Raw genomic sequence first — 19,717 nt, forward strand, 5'->3', positions numbered from 1 at the left:
TGTTGTCATCACAACAATTTCTGAGAACATGCTGGAGGGAGAAATAAAGCTCGTCTAAAGGTGTTTTCTACTGTTACGGCGGCCGGTCATCATGCTGCCAAGGGGAGTGGGGAGCGGGGAATACGCCGCAGACCAACCAGACAACAACGGTGGCGCGGAGAATTAAGACGCGGCGGGAAGAAGTACTACGTGAACCTCGTTCTACAGGCTGCTGCGTTTCTTATTGAGCTGGATTGGTCGCTTCCCCGCTCACCACTTCCCTTGCCAGCACTAGGATCAGCCGCCGAGAGAGTAGAAAAGACCTATAGCTTCACAACAAACTGCGGAACATCCTGTTCGATATGCAAAGACCATATTCGATTCGTAGTTAGTTTGTTTTACTGCGGGTAAAAGTTGTAAGGATAACTTTGGAATCGGAACTTATTAGACTAAAATGTTTTGATATATATATATGCTATCAACATGAATACACAAGGTGTCCTCGTACAGTGGGATCCATGAGTATTACCGTGCAAATTGTCCATCATTATGTTCGTGCACTTTATTTGACCCAATAAGAGCTTCAAGAATTAAAAGAAAACTCAAAACAAGCTGTTGACAACTTCTGCACCATCATACATAAAAATCCATCGCTTAAAAACACACAGGATGTAAGATAAAAATTAATGAAAATAGTAATGGACAATTTGCACGGTAATACTCATGGATCCCACTGTACAACACAGAGAACTTTCCCATCAAGACGAACATCTTTTCTTAGTATCGGTTTGCTCGTTTCTATACTACGAAGCTACAACGATTGAGATGAGAACGAGACTTATCGAGATAAGACAGAACAGTTACTTGTTACAAAAAAAGTTACTGGTTTATTACTCGTACAAAAGAGTAACGTTTTACTTTCAACACGGCGTAAAAGAAAAAGGGAAGGTTTGACTTACTTCCTCAATTCTAACCAACTTTTACAACACTTTCATTCTTTATCATTGGCTCTGACAATCGGTACAGTGGGATGCATAAGTATTACCAATCAAATTTTCCATCATTATGTTTATTATCTTTGTTTTACTCAAAGAGAGCTTCAGGAAATAAAACTAAACGCGAAACGAGCTGATGACAACCTTCGCACCAGAATCCGTAAAAACACAGTGCTTAAAAACACTTAGGATGAAAGAGAAAAATTAATGAAAATAGTCATGAACAATTTGCACGCTAATACTCGATCCATAAGTATTACCAAGCAAATTGTCCATCACCACTATATACTATATCCCTACAGACAAAGTTAAGGAAAAAGATCTGGTGAAAGTGGGGGCCAAAAAATTGGATCATCCCGTCCATTCCTCCATCTATCTGGAAAAGTTTCATCAAGAAACTGTCTAACACGAGGTACCCGGTACGGATTTGCATTGTCCTTTTGGGTATATTATGTTATTTAGCGTCGCTTTTCTGCAATTTTTATGCAATGAGAGCTTCGAGAACTGAAACAAAACACCAAAAAATCTGCTTACAACCTCTGAACCAGTATACGTAGAAATACTGTTGCGGTAATAACCGACTTATGATGGGATGTGACTCTGGTATTTTAAGAGAACTGTTTTACCTAGGCGTGGTTCTACCAGATGGAAAACACGGTAAATCGATTTTGATATTTATAACACTAAATATAATACATAACGGTATTTAGAACCGGAATTACACCGTCTAATACATCGTAGATAGATTCTTTGTCCCATATAGTAGGAGACGCGCACGTAGTGTGTTGCACGGTCGAGCTCAAGGAATATAGAGATTAGGTAAAGCCATCCGAAGATTGCCGATCTTGCACGAACGTGTGACGTCACCGGAGAAGCAGTGAGCTCGGTTGAAGCAGACGGCCCCTAGCATTTATATGGGAGATTCAGAGAGCGAAAGTATATTATTACTTTTAGGAGGGGGGAAATAATAATTGTCATCCTCCAAGATGGTATTGAGGCATCCTTTTAATGATTAGTAACATAATTGAAAACGCGCTACTTTTAAAAGGGGGCAAAGTACATGTGAAAAAATGTATTTTGAAAATCCATATTCCTGAAACTTTCTGACCGATGCGCTACAAAGAAAGTTGCGTGTTCTCCTTTATAATTTCGTCATTTTACAAATCGTAATATAATTTTAACAATATATATAATCCGGGCGGGATTCGAACCTGGGGCCCTTAGCATCGTAAAGCGTAATGCTAACCACTTCGCCACGGAGGTCAGCATTACAAGGAAATAAACAGAAATTGGCATCTATGTTTTAATATGCGAGAAACATTTGCGAGGAGGTTATTGAAGTAACAAATATACAAGACGTTGTGATGAAAATTATTAATATATCTGAAATATCGAGAGTTGACCTTGCAGTCTCTAAATGTACTTTAAGGTTACGCAAAACCTTTACTCAAAATTGATAGTGTAAATTTATAAGCTATTAAAAATTAAAACTTATTCCTGTTCGAAAAGAGAAACTGCCAAGTCAAATTAATATTTCGTAGAAATACATATATTTGTCTTTCATGAGGCCAAGAGAGTAAGTATTTGGAGGGGACGCTGGCTTGGGAAGGCTATAGCCCCGGATCTCGATCTGCAAAGGGGCTTCCAGTGGGAAAACATTCCTCTGAAATAGTCCAGAAGAAGGGGCGAAATGATTTTTTTTAAATGGCTCAAGAATACAAAGATATAAGTGGATATTTGACAAGCTTAGTCTAAAACTTACAACTGAAGTCGTACGTGTGTGTGTGTGTGGGGGGGGGGGGGGTGGCTCGTACGTGAGGTAACACAGTGGAATATGATTCACAATACTAAAATTAAAATAAATATGTGGGAACAATAGAAATCAAAATATGTTGTAGCTAGTGACAGCGCAATAGTAAAGATGGAGGGGTAAATCATATTTTCCCGGGGCAATCATTTTTATTATTCCGTTACATACGACACAAAAATGCATATTTTGGCTAAAAGAACATTCATTCATTTATTTATTTTGTCGTTTTACTGGGGGCAGATAAGAGAGAGAGAGAAATTGTCGAACGAGAATTGGGGGGCGTTCCAACCCCCCCCCCCCCGTAGTGTGGTCACTGCCTATGGCTATGCTGGAGAAAAATGCACCAATTAATACGCTATTAAATAAAACAGATACTTTTAAAACTTTTAATCACATTATTTGTGAACTATGATTTAAATTTAGAGAGAGCACATACCTGTTTAATTTAAAATGGATGAGTTAACTTCTGAAGCCTGCCATTTCCGAGCCTTCTTCCGGTGTAACTACACTGCCCTTTGAGCCGTAGCTGCTGCGTTCAGGTGGAGGAACGAGCAGAATACTAATTAAAACAAATATGTGACAAATATATAAAAAAAGAACAACGCGTTGAAGCTATTGACGGCGCCAAAGAAAATACAGAAGAGAAACGTGAAGAGTGCAGTGATATTTTACGGGAAGCAGCAGGCACGTATCCAGGAATTCCTTTCGGGGCAGCGGCTGAACACCATTTTTTAAAGGGGTATCACAATTGTATGTTTAAGGCCAGTGGTGGCAATTGGGTTCCAAAATGTGGGGGCGGGGCTGGACAAGGAGACAAGCATTAAGAGGCCATAGTGTGATAGTGTGGAGGCAAAAGAATGGGGAGCAACTATCTCCTAAATCGTCGCCACTGTTTAAGGCTGTCATTTTAATCAGAACGTGAAATCGGTTCATTTTCTACCACTCAACTCCTCTGTTTCCATGCATTAATATTGTGTGCCGGAACCATCTCAGTATGTATGTTTGTCAATTTCTTCTCATCAGGCATCAAAACATCTATGTACCAGAAGTGTTTTTACGAAGGTGTTATACATGCACGGAATGCACAATCCACTCGACAACACAAGATTCAAACTGTGTGCTGGGAACTGGAATCAGACAGTTCACGAATATTTCTCTCTCATTCGAGCCTGAACACCACTAATGTGTCTTGTCCTCCCATGTTTGCAGCTCTTATAAAAGCCGAAACCCACCAAATTGTTCATATTCATGCACAAGCACTCGCAAGTGTCCAAAATTATCTGTTGAGTGTGTGTCGAACCCAGTAGCCTTAAACAAAAGTATTTTTTTATGCCATGAAATTCTCGGACTGCATAAACAAAATTTGGTCCTGGCACAACCAAATCATCACTCAAAACTTTGATTTTCAGTTGATCTGTGCAGCTTATTTCTTTTTTAATAAATCGCTCCAATGCCCAGCCCGATACTGCCGAAATATTCACTTTAGAGAGAGAGACCTTCGATCTCTTCGTCTTTCGACCCGAACTACTCGTAGCACTGCTCGAAGTTCCGCTGTCGTCAATGTCTTTAGCTTTGGGACCGAACTGGAACTAGTGGTAGACTTCGTTACTTTACGGCATTTAGTCCATTTCATTTTCGAATCACTAGATCTTATAAAGCAACCAATGGACACTGCCTGATCACTAATAGACTGTATGAATTGTCACACTAACCTCTGAAGTCTCCACCTATTCTGTTGTACAGATCAACCGGGAAATTGAAGCCGCGTATTAATATCCTCATTATATTCTAGAACGTTTCGCAGATATCACAATTCGTAAATATTGCCAGTAGTTCGACTCCTTCTCTTTTTCAAGAACGTTCCCTCTCGCGCTTTCCAGAGATTAAAAAATTGCAATGAATCCGAATCGCCCTACCTGCGGCGCTACCTTTGTTGTGCAGCTTCCAAATGCTGACAAGTTTCTTCTACATAGTGTTCAAGTTCGCTACGACAACGCCGAAAGCGTAAGAAAAGTTTACGTGCAATATTATCAACAACAGGGTTATAGAACATTCTCCGTCTTGCCTTGATAAGTATTTCTCTCCTAAAATTATCGTCACATTATTCAAGAAGACAAAAACCTAATTTTATCTAGTGTAAAATGAAAACTTTCCTGGTGGGGCGAGTCCACGAGTTACGATACCCACCTTGGGTACGCGCTATAAACAATAACAGGGTCCGTACAACATTCTCCGTCTTGCCTCGATAATTATTTATCTCCTTATTATCGTCACATTATTGAAGAAGACAAAAACTTAATTTTATCTCGTGTAAACTGAAAAATTTCCTGGGGGAGGGGGCTCGAGACACCTGATGCCCACCTTGGATACGCACTATTAACAATAACAGGGTTATAGAACATTCTCCGTGTTGTCTCGATAATTATTCCTCTCCTTAAATTATCGTCACATTATTCAAGAAGTCAAAAACCTAATTTTATCAGTGTAAACTGAAAAATTTCGTTGGGGAGCGGGGGGCGGGGGGGCTCGAACCACCTGATCCCTACCTTGGATACGCGCTATTAACAATAACAGGCTTATAGAACATTCTCCGTCTTGCCTAGATAATTATCTCTCTCAAATTATCACCATATTATTCAAAAAGCCAAAAACCTAATTTTATCTAGCGTAAACTGAAAATTTTCTGAAGGGGGGCTTGAGCCCCCTTATTCCCACCTTGGATACGAGCTGTTACCAATAACAGGGTTATAGAATATTCTCCGTCTTTCCTCGATAATTATTTCTCTCCTTAAATTAACGTCACATTATTTTATTTGACACCACAAGAAACAAAAAATCTCATTTTATCTAGTGTAAACCGAAAACTTTCGGGGGGGCTTGAGCCCCCTAAGCCCCCCTTGGATACGTGCCTGGGAAGCAGTCACGTTTATTACACCCTTACATTTACATACAATATTATAAAGTTCTGCTTTTAGATCTCGCACAATGCCTTTTTCACAAAAATGGGCAATCTCGCATTTTTTTATATCAATCAAGCTGTGATATTTTAGATATATTCCGTTAGTTTTCTGATAATAGTTTTCACAGCTTTCCATAGCATTTAGGCATGATTTCAGTTGACAAGAACAAAATAATCTTATTTCAAAACATAGAGCAAAAATAAATCCAACGCGCTTAAGTTAAAACTCCCTTACATTGGAAGCCTGGAGAGAACAAAACAGGGGTTCCTTCGTAACACGATTTCTTGAAAACCATTTTACACATTTGAATCAACTTTGTGATAAATTGATTAGAAAGGATGAATCTTAACAGTAAAAGTTGTAACTTTTCCCTTGCTACTATATTTTAGAAGATATTCGTTGTCAAATTTCTCAATATTTGCATAAGGAACCAGCCTTTTCCGTGCCGAGTGTTTCGATGGTGACGTCATGTATCCACGGACAACTGCGCATACGATCTGCGCCGCCGAACGAGCACCCCCTGGGTCGAGCTCACTCAAGCAAGCCAGTCTTTACGCTCGCGCGCATGCGCTGCAGACGATCCGCAGCGGATTATTTTACTTCTCGAACAAATACAGTCCTTAAAAATACGTAGGATCAAGATAGTCATGGACAATTTGCTGAGCAATACTTATGGATCCCAGTATTGTGCATTTACCTGAAAACTACAGGCGCCGTGCTGAAATAAAGGTTATGCGAAATGCAAACGCTGTTCAAATACCTGTCCCTCCCTCCTCCCATCCGTGACTTATGAAACTAAATGCGGTAGTAGTGTTGACTTCAAAAATGTGTTTCTTTTATTGAAGGGAGGAGGAGAAAATGCCTTGTTTCGGCAACGTCGGCCCCAATGTAAACATAATAACTTTAAAAATAACGACACTTATTGTATTCAATCTTTAAAAGTACATAAAAAAACTGAAAGTACTTTGAAAAACAGTTTTACCTAATACGTGTACACCATTCCCGTGACTTAGAAGAGTCAGTATAACACAAAATAATTGCAATTCAATATAGCCATGTTTGTTTGTTTGCTTGTCCGAGTTTGTTTTGTAAGTCCACTTTATGCACAGGAAGGCTAATCGAGACTGGGCCTATAGTTTAAAGTGCCATTTGAAACACAATATGCATCCACCGGGTATCGAACCGGCAGCGATGTTAGCGCCAAGAAATAACAAACAACGATTACGGTTCGTCCTCACGTTTAGGAACGTATTCTAAATATAATATTTAGCTACGACGCAACGGAACACAAAAGCGAATCGTCAATAACTGGGTCACGATTCGTTTTGGCAAATCACATGATGCAGGATTCCGCCATTTTGGTAATACAAAATACCGCGTGAAATGAACACAAGGTAAGAACTATAAAGACTGAGCTTTATGAGACGCCAGAAATACAGTCATAACAAGTGCAAATTCTAGAGATACAAATGTTTTTTCTTCCTACCTTCAGTCGGAACCCAATTTCCTTCCAATTGATAATGAAGAGAAGAAAGACGAAGTAGCTCTTAGCTTGTCAGTACAGTCCTTTTTGATTCGCTGTGCAGCACGACTTAATGATGAAAATTACGACCATTATGAATTAATACGTTGTCAAATTATATTAGATATTCACCAACAATACAAACACTGCACTGCACTTCCAATACACAATACCACTTGCGCATACACGTTAACACTTGAAAAAAGAGGAAAATGTCACTATCGCATTCAAGACGTAAGAAGACAAGATCCTATCGGCAACTACGCATTTTGATTGGTTGCTCTGTGCACCCCTTGCAGCAAGTGAGATCCTGAAAGGCGCAAGGGCAAACATCTACTGTTCATGAAGAGATGTAAATGTATCAAATCGGGGCATATTTTAGCTTTTCAGCTAACTTAAACAATCTCACATAAGTAAGAATGGTGTAGGCGGAAATAAATTGCATGTAACTGTCAGTGGCGTAGCATGAACATTTCGGGTGGGAACGCCAAGTCCGAAGGAAGGGTCGGCCCTTTCTTGCTTAATAATTTACTTATGGTATTAGTCGCCACAGGTATTGTTTATTTGCCTGAAATCAGCTGGGTTTTCAATAAAACACCATCCATGCATGTTTTAGCTAGAAAATTAGATGCCTCACTATGCCACAAATGTTTTGAACTCTGGTGTTTTATACCTTTCTGCATGACGCAAATCATTATAAAACCTACCTGAATCACAAGCGCCTCTGAACAACAGTAGACGTCATTGTTGTGGACGATCCAACTACTCATTGATTTGGTTTATTTTATTTCGCTTTTCTACCAATTTTCGTTAATTGCGAATATGAATATGAGTGATGATATTGATGAAGGGGCACTGACAAAGAACACCCGTGCTCACGCCGGGATTCGAACCAGGGACCTCTGTCGTCTTGGCGCGATGTGTAAAACACTCTGACACGGAGGTGGGCGGATAATCCAACTATCGTACACTCAACTGACGTAACAGTGCCGATTAGTAATTCAGACCACTGTTTATTCATCTTGAGAATGCTGATAAACATTTTAAAATAATTTTGTCCAGAGACCATTCGATGTTAAGAGTTTTCAAATGAATGCTAAACATTTCCATTGACACAATATTAAGTAGTTAGATAATAACGAAAAAATACAATATAAAAATTAATAGTTTTGCGGGTTAAGTGGTTACCTGGCGTTACCCCCACACGTCTTCATGGCGTGGTGCTAAGCACAGGGGAGCACTTTACCTTTTTTTGACGGGTTAAGTGGTAGAGCAGCCACAGGCTGAATTTCTACCACGAGGACTTCACCAACTTATTTGACAAAAACTGTGTTGATCTTTTAGTTTCTAATACACATCGCTGTTCGTGCGATAAATTATACAATGTAGTGGCCATTAAGAAGCAGTATATTTGAGATTGGTAAAGTTACGTCAGTCAATATTGCGTATTGTAGCATCACATAGCACGAGTTGCATGCGCGCGAAGAGCGAAGAACCGGGTAGGAATTCTACCGCTGTCGTCTGCTTCAGAAGGCAGGAAGGGTCACATGAACCAATCACGGTAGACCTCTCTGCTCCGTACGCTGGCGTAAGAGAGAGCATTTACGAGCGTGCTGTAGAAATCGAAGCTTTCCCTCCAGAAAGGCAGCAAGGAATATAGAGTCCTGTACGCCGAACCTGCTCGGCGTCCGGCCGGGAAAGGCATTGAAAAGAGATGCTAGAACGAGTGTTGAGAGTGGAGCGTTGCAAGCGGATCGCGAAAAATAGCTATTATAATGCCATAAAGGTCAAACATATATGAAATTAGTCACGTTTTACTTTATAATCACAGCATTAAAGCATTTTTGAAATTTTAAATGTGGGAACGCCGGGCGTACGGGCGTACTATAACGCTACGCCACTGGTAACTGTTATGAAATGCTAATTGTAGCTCACAGCTGCTTGTAGTGTTGACGAAAGTATGCTTATCATTGAAATCCATAAAGCCAATAAAGATCAGAATCGCCTGTTTCACTGTACACTGTAGTGTCAGCTTCGTGAAGAAAGCTACATTATGTGCCTTATTAGCCACATCATTTTGTTCATTGTCTACTTATGATATTAACGTACGTAGTATGCAGCATGTGATGTAATTGTTAAGGAAAGAAGTATGCTCACGTAAATGAAACCCATGTCGCAAACTACGATAAAGTCATAAAAACTTCGGCAAGACATAGTAACTTGCATAGGAATTTCGTAATGAAGGGATATGACCAGAGGTACTCAACCCCGCAAGGCCAGTGCCGCGTCCCCCTCCCAAAATAACTACGACATTATGTCTACCACTAACCTATTGAAAGCGGCTTTTTAAGGCCCCTCCTCCTAAATTCTTTCTCATCATATAATGGATTAAATACGGTGCAATTGAAACCAGCTGCAGCAAATAAATTACTAAAGAAATATATTCCGATTTCTCTCCTATCCACCTCCCTCCCTCATAGCACATATTGCAGCATGATGCCAAACGTGTAAACTTTTTTTTACATATATTTTAGAAAATTATGTACAAGTTGAATGTTATATTCCAGACCGTCATGGAGCCTCTGCAGTTCAACATGTTAATTCAATTGTACAGTGAGATGTATAATTTGTACATCACCTTATATTTTATCTTTGTTTTAGCCAATGAGAACTTCAAGAGTTGGAACAAAACACCAAACAAACAGCTGACAATCTCCGCACCAGTGAACGTAAGAGTCCATTGATTAAAAACACATAGGATTCAAGAGGGAACATTATAATTAACGAGAATAGTCGTGGACAAACTGCCGAGCAATACTTGTTCATCAAACAGTACACCAATAAGTGTCAGATCCCAGATTGATATAAACAAGTCGGTAACCTATCTAAACCTATTGAAACTAAATTTGCATTAGCTTTTCAGCTATTTCACCTTACTATTGCGCACCTCTAGGTTAGGGTTCCGGGTTCGATACCCGGTGGAAGCACATAGTGGTTCGGAGCTCACTTTAAACTGTAAGTACAGTTCCAATTAGCCTTACTGTGCATAAAGTGGACTTAAAATACCAACTTAACTAACTAACTAACCTCTAGGTTAATTATAGGTATAATAAGGGATGAAATAATGAGAGAACAGACAAAGAAATACATGAAAATATGTTTTATTAATTTTAAACAGTATTTAAATCAAGTAACTAAAGAGATGTTTTAAATAAAATTACCTTAAAATAATTTTCAAGAACACACACACACACACACACATCTTAGCACATTCGACATATTTTAATTTTCGTATCACATAGTTTGGGAATTTTTCTTATATTTATACTACTCATCCATACCTTATGCAATGTTACCAGTTCTATCGTTAAACTATCTTATATACAACTTACACGTTTGTGATTGAAACAAAGGGCACCCACTACTCGACGTAGTAGTAAGTTATTAGAAAATCCATTGCTGTCAGAAAGTCATAGTAATAATGTGCAGCCTAGATGATGACAGATAGAATTCGCTATTTTTCTAGCATAAATCTTCAGACAATGTACAAAGGTTGTCGCAGAGAAGGTGAGACAGATTTTTTCCTGGCTTGGCATCACTGCCTATGGTTTCGGCACTAGTCGTGTCGTGTAGGATGACTCATTCTGTTTCCGTAGCAAGTTGTCACATGTTGCAAAACCAAGTTAGTGAGCAGCTGTGTTGATTTACGTGGAACGTGTTTCGTTTACCCCTCCAGGTTTTTGTGTATAACATTGCTTCTCGCGATGAGTATTCAAGATGAACAGTGACATGCCATAAAATTTTGTTGGCGTTTAGGGAAAAGTGCTGCGGAAACATATGCGATGTTTCAACAGGCATATGCCGATCAAGACAGACTGAGTAGAGCCACGGTGTACCGATGGCACAAGTTGTTCGAAGATGGGCGCGAATCAGGCGCTTTGCTTCCGCATCCTGAACAAAGACCGTCCGTGATTAACGAGACGCTAGTGAATACTGTTGCAGCAATTATTCGTGATGATAGGCATATGTCTGTGAGAGCGCTAAGTGCACATAGCATACAGCATACAGCCGAGACCTTGCACCCTGCGACTTTTGGCTATTTCCACTTTTAAAGGCCGCTTTACGTGGTTGTCATTTCATGACGAACAAAGAAGTGATCACCGCAGCGCAAGTTTTCTTCAGTTCGCTACCTGACGGCGAATTTTCAGACATTCACAAAGTGGCAGGAGCGTATGGACGCTTGCTTAGCTGTCAATGGTGCCTATTATGAAAAAGATGTACGTCTACTCGATATGGCTGATTCTGAAGAAAAAAATGTGGTTTGTAATTTTTTTTGTTTCATTTTAATGATTCTTGGAGGGGTCTATGTACATGCTTGTCTTTTAACTGCTACGCAGTCACGACTTTTTGACCTATTGCTCTCATTTTGGTCTCAATCGGCAGCTAATGAACCAAATTTTCACCCTAGTACATTTGCTAGCCAATGAAGTTCGCTGTTTTCCTATACAGGAATTAGTCTCACCTTCTCTGCGACAGCCTTTGTAAATGTATTATGTATGAGTGGATGAAATTGACGTAGCAACGTAACACAAAAAACACGCCCAGGGTAGGCCTCAAGCCTTGAACCTTTGGCGCTCAGATCGTGAGATACGTGAGTGTACAGTGAGATGCATATATATTACAAGGCAACATCCTACGAGTTTCTAAGGAAGTGAATTGTACTGATACGGCATAGCTATTACATTATCCTCTTGCTTCACTGACGTTTCTTTTTCTTCTTTTTTTCAATTCCTTGTACCTTTGAATATGAAACCAGGGTTGTTAAAGGTCCAAGAATTTTAAATAAATTCAATTCCGGTCCAGGGGAGAAAATCAGCAAGCGTAAATGGGTTGTGGACCGTAATTAAACTTTTTATCTGTATTATTTCAATTCGGTCCAGGAACCTTTATTTCAGGATCAATTTAAATACGGTCCAGGAACATTTTTTACGGAATAATTTCAATTCGGTCCAGGAACCTTTTTTCCAGCATCAATTTAAATTCGGTCCAGGAACCTATTTTCAATGTAACAATACTCAACTTGGACCGAATTTAAATTGTGTGAGAAAAGAAGGTTCCGGTCCTGCAACGGAGCCCAATAGAACCCGCTAGAATTTATGGGTTCATGGACCTTAACAACCCTGTATGAAACATCTTTCCCAAAGGTTCCAAACTTTGGAACCAGAGGAGAAATCCCACCTCATACCTCTACAAATACTACGCTTATCCTACGACGCCAGGGTCCCGGGTTCGAATCCTGGCCTGGGCATGGATGCTTGTGTCAATTCATCAATTTCATCATATCATCACTCATCCTCATCTTTGCAATTAGCCGAAAGTGGCACAAGAAGCGAAGTAAAAAGAAGCAATTCAATCAATCAACTACGCTTATCATGGTAATCCATATACCAATGAATTTGCCAATTATGGATTACAAAGACTATATATTATATCCAGCCCCAGAGAATCTCTGGAGCTAGTGAACGAAAACAAGTCTCTGCCCATGCGCGGCCATGCTGCACACATTCCCGGGACAAAGCATAACAAATTGACACTACAAATCTAAGAAAAGGAAAGAGTTCTTATCGTCAAACTCTTCTTATGTGATGAGATGAGTAACCTGCGAGGCTAGCTGTGCACGACTAAAATTTCGTGCTGTAACGTTCCACTTCTGCGTCTTAGAGGAGACAAAGGTCTTTGGCCACGAACGCGTTTCATCAGCTTATCCCTCTTTGAAGCTCGTTTCTTCGATGGCCCTGGAGTCGCTGGTTCCGAGGCTTTGTCTTTACTTCTGCCACCCTTTCGTATGAAGAATGGTCTGACTGTTAACGTGTAGATGAGCTCACAAATGCTGAGAATGCTGGCACCAAGGCAGAGACCGGCGATGCTTCCCATTGACACTGAAAATAATCAGAGGGATTTTGAATGGTGGCTGGTTGCAGGAAGATTGACTCAAAGTCAATCTATATTTATCAATGGCACTAGCAAAATGTCGAAAGCTATGATCATATAATTAATTCTTCATCAATAAGTGTTTAATTTTACAGAGTACATAAAAAATTTAATTCTTGATTTGAATTTGACAGTTTATGCTACATCTGACCAATCACTTTTTTTTTAGAATAATGTGTATTTTAGATCAAATAATTTAACCTTGGATCTTCTGCATGACTTTTCTTAACATGGTAACTAATGTTTATTATTATTAGCCTATTTCATAACTTTCATTTAAATTGTACCTTTATTTGTATATTTTCATACATACATAGTATATACATGAAAAGTTATGAAGAGTGTGTATGTATGTATGTTTGCTGTGCATATGTGTCATAACGTTTCATGTATCTTATAGTGATGTGTTTTTAATTCTCTCAACGTTTCAACACTTTCATCTTCTAAGGAGGGCAGAAGAAAATTGTTACGCAAAATCACAATTAAAGTGTTCAAGTAAGGAAGGTGAAAAGAAAAGTGTCGTTTGGAGTGAACGTTTGGTTGAGACAAAATACGCCCCTGTAAGGAATGTGGTTTAAATTGTATATTTTCTTATAAATCAGTGATTCAATGTGGCTACACGGACGACTGTGAAGACATTTCAGAATTCCCTAGAAAAGGTTTACGTAATAAAGTTGGAAGACTTGCTTGGAAGACAAGACTAAAGGCCGAATCACAAGGAACTGGATTCCAGTAGGAATGCCCTTTGTCGCTGGACTGGCTACCCATCTGCTAGTTTTCGCCTCACACGATATTTGTTATCGTTATTATCCGTATACTTTTGTTCTCACAAGGCACTGTGCAGAGCATATAATCTAAAAGATTTGAAGAACGTTGTACGAGAATTACTGCTATTATTAAAAATTAAAATAAAAGTATGGACTAGAGATTGGCTCGAAAGAAAATATGATAATCAATGCGTACTGAACAACCTTTTTAATGAACTGAGATATGCATATTCATACATGAGATTCGCAGGATTCATTCATTAAAAAAATATTATGTTCAACTAAGTAAATATGTGAAACATTTAATACACTTGTAATAATAAGGATTTTCGTTTTCGGCTAATCATATTTGTCACGTACAAATCTCATCGCTTTGCATAAATACCCAGTGGCGAAGCGTCCTATGAGGCCAGGAGGCCGGGCCTACCCACGCCATTACTCTTTTAAATGTGTATTTACTTATTTCGTCAAAACACATGCAATGCAATGGAAAAGTTTGGAATTTTCATTTATGATAATTACAAAAAGATTCTAACCCTGTCCAGTCAGTATACGAACTTTCCACGGAGTGAGGCACATTTGCTGGGGCCTCTTCTCTTCACATTCTGTCCTACGGTGGTATATGCGGGAAGCCTAATCTTACGAGTACTGTACGTATGCTTATAACGCGCTCCTGAGGCCGGCCTCCCGGTGTTACCCACTAGGACGAACAGCATATCAGCAACACTGCATTTCCGCCAGGGTTGGAAATTTGTGGTGTACCGGCATTTTTTATAAACATTAGCCTGTGTTCGTGCAGAGAGACTTCTATTTCATTGTACATTCTCCATATTTTGTACGAAACTTAGGTTTTCCTTCCTTTCATCGACAAGTGTAAGTGAAATTGAAAATGACGGAGTAGCGTAGTTCTGACTTCGTTTTCTGGTCAGGGTGCTGATGGTCTTGTCGATTCACCCAACACCGTAGCGTAAACAGAAAGTCCAAAGAACTTATATTTGTAAAGTAAGTCTTCATACCAAATTACGTAAATTAAAATGATAGTTACGCTTTATATTTACAAAGTAGTTTTACTTTCACTGGGAATAGAATAATTTATTTTTATCGTAAACGGGGATTCCCCTCTCGTTCACCCTCTGGGAAAACTTGCCTCCTGCTCACGACGCTAGAAGGGAGCTTGGCGCTTGGCTCGGAGCGCGAGGTTCGTGGCGGTAGAGCTTTGTTTTTGATTGGTGTCGTGTGCAGCGATCAGATTTATGCAAGAAGTGCTGGACTGAAATGCAAGAACAAGAACAATCGAGTTCTTAATTGAGTGAAGAAGTAATCATCGGTAAGGTACGACCCACTTTTGGTCTTTCATGTTTCCTTCTTATAACAATCATTTCTAAAATGTTTTCAAGTATATTTTCCTTTGCAAGTAGCAGTGGCAAGTGACAGCAAAATATTTTTAAAAATTCAAAGTTGTTGAAACGTTATTTAATGCGTTAACACTGTCGTTGAATAAATATTACAAGCAGATTTTTTTTTATGCAGCCGACACAAGCGAAGAGGTAGGCAGTTTCGTTTACCCTGAAGGGATAACAAGAGAAGAGGGCGGCCAAATAAAGTACAATGCAAGGGAAGACTTTTTTTGGGTTTAGGACAAAGAGGGTTATGGGGTTATTGCGCGGGCCATGTCTGTTTCAGGTCTGGCGGAACATGCCAGTGTTGTCACATTGGATTGGCAGAAAATAACTAAATTGCGCCTAAAATTGGGATTCTATTCTCTCAAGCAACTACATTTATTATAACCTGTTTATATGTTACATAGTAACCTGTCGTGTTGCCGGGTCCCAAACAAGGATCCTATGTTCTGTTATCCAAATTCAAATATTCAAATTCTTTATTTACGTGGGCGAGGTTCAGCCTGAGGCTGTTCTGCCACCTAACCCGTGTCATCGATTACATTTAAATTTACATTTCTTATGTTATTACAGTATTAATACAGTGTACAATAAACTGTATGATTTAGTTACAAAATCTATTGATAAAATAATAGTAATAATTGTATGAATAAAATGATACAAAAATTGTGAAAGACAACTACATAAAAATAAAATAAAATGAATGAAAAATAAGTAAAAATAATAACATGTAGACAAAATACATAACATAAACATACAAGTTACATCATAGTATTTGAACACAATCTCTGCTCTGCCAGAAGAAAATTCTTTACTTCATTTCGGAAAGATTCTATTTTAGATATGCTCGACATGGTCTTAGGTAGGGCACTCCATATTTTTGCAGCAAAATATGAAAACGACGACTGATATGCCTGTGTGTTGCAGAGTGGAAGGTTAAATTTGAAATTATTTCTTGTATGGTGGCTGTGAATACTGGTGCGAGGGATCAACATGTCTGCCAGATACGACGGCTTGCCAGATGTAATAATTTTATGTATAAGGCAATATGTATGCAGTAGCCGCCTACGGTACATATTGAGGATATTCTTATTATTTATGGAAGGTAAAATATGTTCACGTCTCGGGATGCAAAATATGAACCGCATGCACGCATTTTGGCATTTTTGAATCTTTGCTTGTAAAGTTTTATTTATTCTACCAGAGTATACTACGTCACAATAGTCGAGAAATGGATATATAAGTGTTTCAACTAATCACTGCTTGATTTCTGAAGATAATAGTTTGTTAAATTTAAACAAGAATCTAAGTGTTCCAAATGATTTATTGATTTGGCGGCTAATATGCTCATTCCATGATAGACGAGTGTCAAATATCAGTCCAAGACTTTTAACTACTTGAGCTCTAGGTATGACATCATCATTTATTGTAATTGTTGTATTAGTGTGCTCGACCGAACCAATAGCATTTCGAGTTCCAATAAATGTATAACATGACTTATTAGCATTAATTTTAAGGCCATTTGCATCACACCATGTTTTTATCGCACCCAAATCATTACTTATGTATTCAATACTTATGGCAATTTCTGTTGGATTGAATGATTTGGTTAGTTGAGTGTCATCAGCATATCACGTAAGGGCATGGGCGTCCGGAAGGGGGGGCAAGGGGGGGCCGTGCCCCCCCCCCTGGAAAATGAAAGTCAACCAAAAAATATGTATTTCATACATATAATTTCATTTTAGCCACAATAATATGTGTTATTTATTACATGAACACCATAAATTCAAATTTAAGCATTGTTTTTAGGGAACAACACTATTTTTGGGGAAAATTTGCCTTCGTTTGCCCCCCCCCCCGGAAAAAAATACCTTCCTTGCCCCTCCCTGGAAAAAATCCTGCGGACGTCCATGCGTAAGGGTGTCTACTAACACAAGGGGTAGAACAAACTAGGATGCGAAGTATACACACTGAATGAGAGAGGTCACCTTTACTTATGTTTTTTTCTTGAAAGCCCCGTAGTCGTCATCCTAACACGTTACGAAGCCAGGTGACCTAATTGTGGTCATGTCAATGTTTCCTGGTCATCTTTAATTCATTCTCCATACATTCTCATCGTCACGATTAGCATAGATCAGAACAAATGAGACGAAAATATTCAAAATTTAAATTATGTTTACTTGCACATACAGGTGTCAGAAATTCATTTATCTAGAAAGCCAAGACTGGAATTAACTACAACCATTCCTTTAGTTAGACAACAGATAACAATGGTGTTTTCCTCGGTGCGAGGAAGTCTTGCTACAAAAACTAAGTTGGCAGCAATAGAACATACCAAACTGACAGTCGCTGAAAGTGCGGAATTCTGTCGTCTGCTCACGGCACAAACGTCAGACTAACCCGAAAATTATGGGGTTCTTCTAGCCCTTTTCACCTCAATTGCAAAATAAATAAATAAATTTAGAAAAAAGTGATGAAGAATTGACAACAGGGCTCGAGCACTATTCGTTGGATTTTCGCGATGTCTCATGATTGGTAGTTCTTTCTGGAGGTGTGTGCATAAATCAGGGGTTGAAAAAATACAAACAAATAAAAAAAAACAGAAGTGAACAAAAATCTAGATAGATGACATCTGGTGGGTGGGGGAGAACGTCTAAGACACAATTATCGTGCTGATGGCCGGTAACAGTAGATGTTGAATACGCTAAGGACTGTTTGTGCCCTCGGGCGTTTAATATTCGCAATTCATTTGCACGTACTTATAACTAATTTGCACGGGTTTTAATTAATTCGCATGTACTTAGAATTCATTAGCAAGTACTTAGAATACTTTACATTTATGTATTTGCATGTTTATAACTTTTTATGAATATATAATTATTTATTTTATGAAAAATATGTATATAGAAGGTAATTAGAGGTACTAAACGCTATGCATATGTTTTTATATTCATTACTACAAAGTATGTAATGTATAAATCGATAATAATTAATGTTTATAGTATTGAAAATAAGTTTTCTATGGTTTATGAACCGCTATGAACGGTGGTAATGGCTGTAGGTACAGGTCCAATTACGATTGGGGACAGTCCTGGTATTCGAACCCGCGATATGTAATATTATTAATTAGTACTATGCAGTAATTTCATCATGTTATGAAACACGGTGGTGCAACACGCTAGACAGAATACTGTCTCCGAATTTCGACTCCGCTCTGATGCCAGACAGAGAGAATGAATTAATATTCAGCGCAGGTAGAGGAGAAAGGAATTTTGGGGAAGCGCGCTCAAGGTCAAATGACGTCACAACGTCAGGACAAAGGAAGAACCTGATTGACCAATCAGAGAACGCGTCGGTAATTTTCAGAACCGGTTTTTTCAAGGTTAACCAGTACGCAAGAACAGGGGAAAGCTATGCAATACTGTAGGGCAGGGGAGGTATTCAACCAGACAACAAAGGATGTCTGAGAATGCGCAGCAAGGGTCAAATCTCTGAAGCTATGCGGTTTCCGCCGCCAATTAATATTCCGCTCAGGTTTGCCTCCAAGGCACAGGACGCTTTAGCGCAGGTTTTTTTATCTGTACTATGAAGAAGGGAGAGCTATTAGGGACGGGGCCTACAGTTTTCACCATTTGCTTTTATCACGGGGTAACGAACCTAGGACCCTTTGATTATTGATTTAGGTAGTAAATGTATGTTACTGTGTGCTATTTAATTTAATTTTGAGTTTATTTTTTACCAAACTTTGACTTTATGTCAAACATTTTCACAGCTTATCCTTATTTTTACCAAAATAACACTATTTGTACTATTCAAGCAACATTTTTTATTAAATTTTGGACTCACAAAGACATTTTTTCAACTTTTAACTTATTATTTTACAACTTTAAGTTAATTTTTACCAAAATAACACTATTTGTACTATTCAAGCAACATTTTTTATTAAATTTTGCACTCACAAAAAACATTTTTTTCTACGTTTAACTTATTATTTTACAATTTTATATTAATTTTTTTACCAAAATAACACTATTTGTACTAATCAGGCAACATTTTTTATTAAATTTTGGACTCGCAAAGACATTTTTTCAACTTTTAACTTATTATTTTACAACTTTAAGTTAATTTTTTACCAAAATAACACTATTTGTACTATTCAGGCAACATTTTTTATTAAATTTTGCACTCACAAAGACATTTTTCAACTTTTAACTTATTATTTTACAACTTTATGTTAATTTTTACCAAAATAACACTATTTGTACTATTCAAGCAACATTTTTTATTAAATGT

General features: G+C 38.5%; 1 protein-coding gene across 1 annotated transcript in view; it reads right to left on the reverse strand.

The window, feature by feature from the left end:
• Nucleotides 1-12,743: 12,743 nt before the first annotated feature.
• LOC146000558 (pickpocket protein 28-like) overlaps nucleotides 12,744-19,717 on the reverse strand; it is a 107,821-nt gene continuing 100,847 nt past the window's right edge. The window contains exon 12 of the mRNA XM_083138306.1: nucleotides 12,744-13,205. Within this exon, the coding sequence (XP_082994432.1) occupies nucleotides 12,934-13,205 (272 nt within the window). The 3' untranslated portion in view covers nucleotides 12,744-12,933. The remainder of the gene's footprint in view (nucleotides 13,206-19,717) is intronic.

This window comes from Lepisma saccharinum, chromosome 16 (assembly GCF_977018435.1).
Source record: "Lepisma saccharinum chromosome 16, izLepSacc3.1, whole genome shotgun sequence".
Lineage (NCBI taxonomy): Eukaryota > Metazoa > Arthropoda > Insecta > Zygentoma > Lepismatidae > Lepisma > Lepisma saccharinum.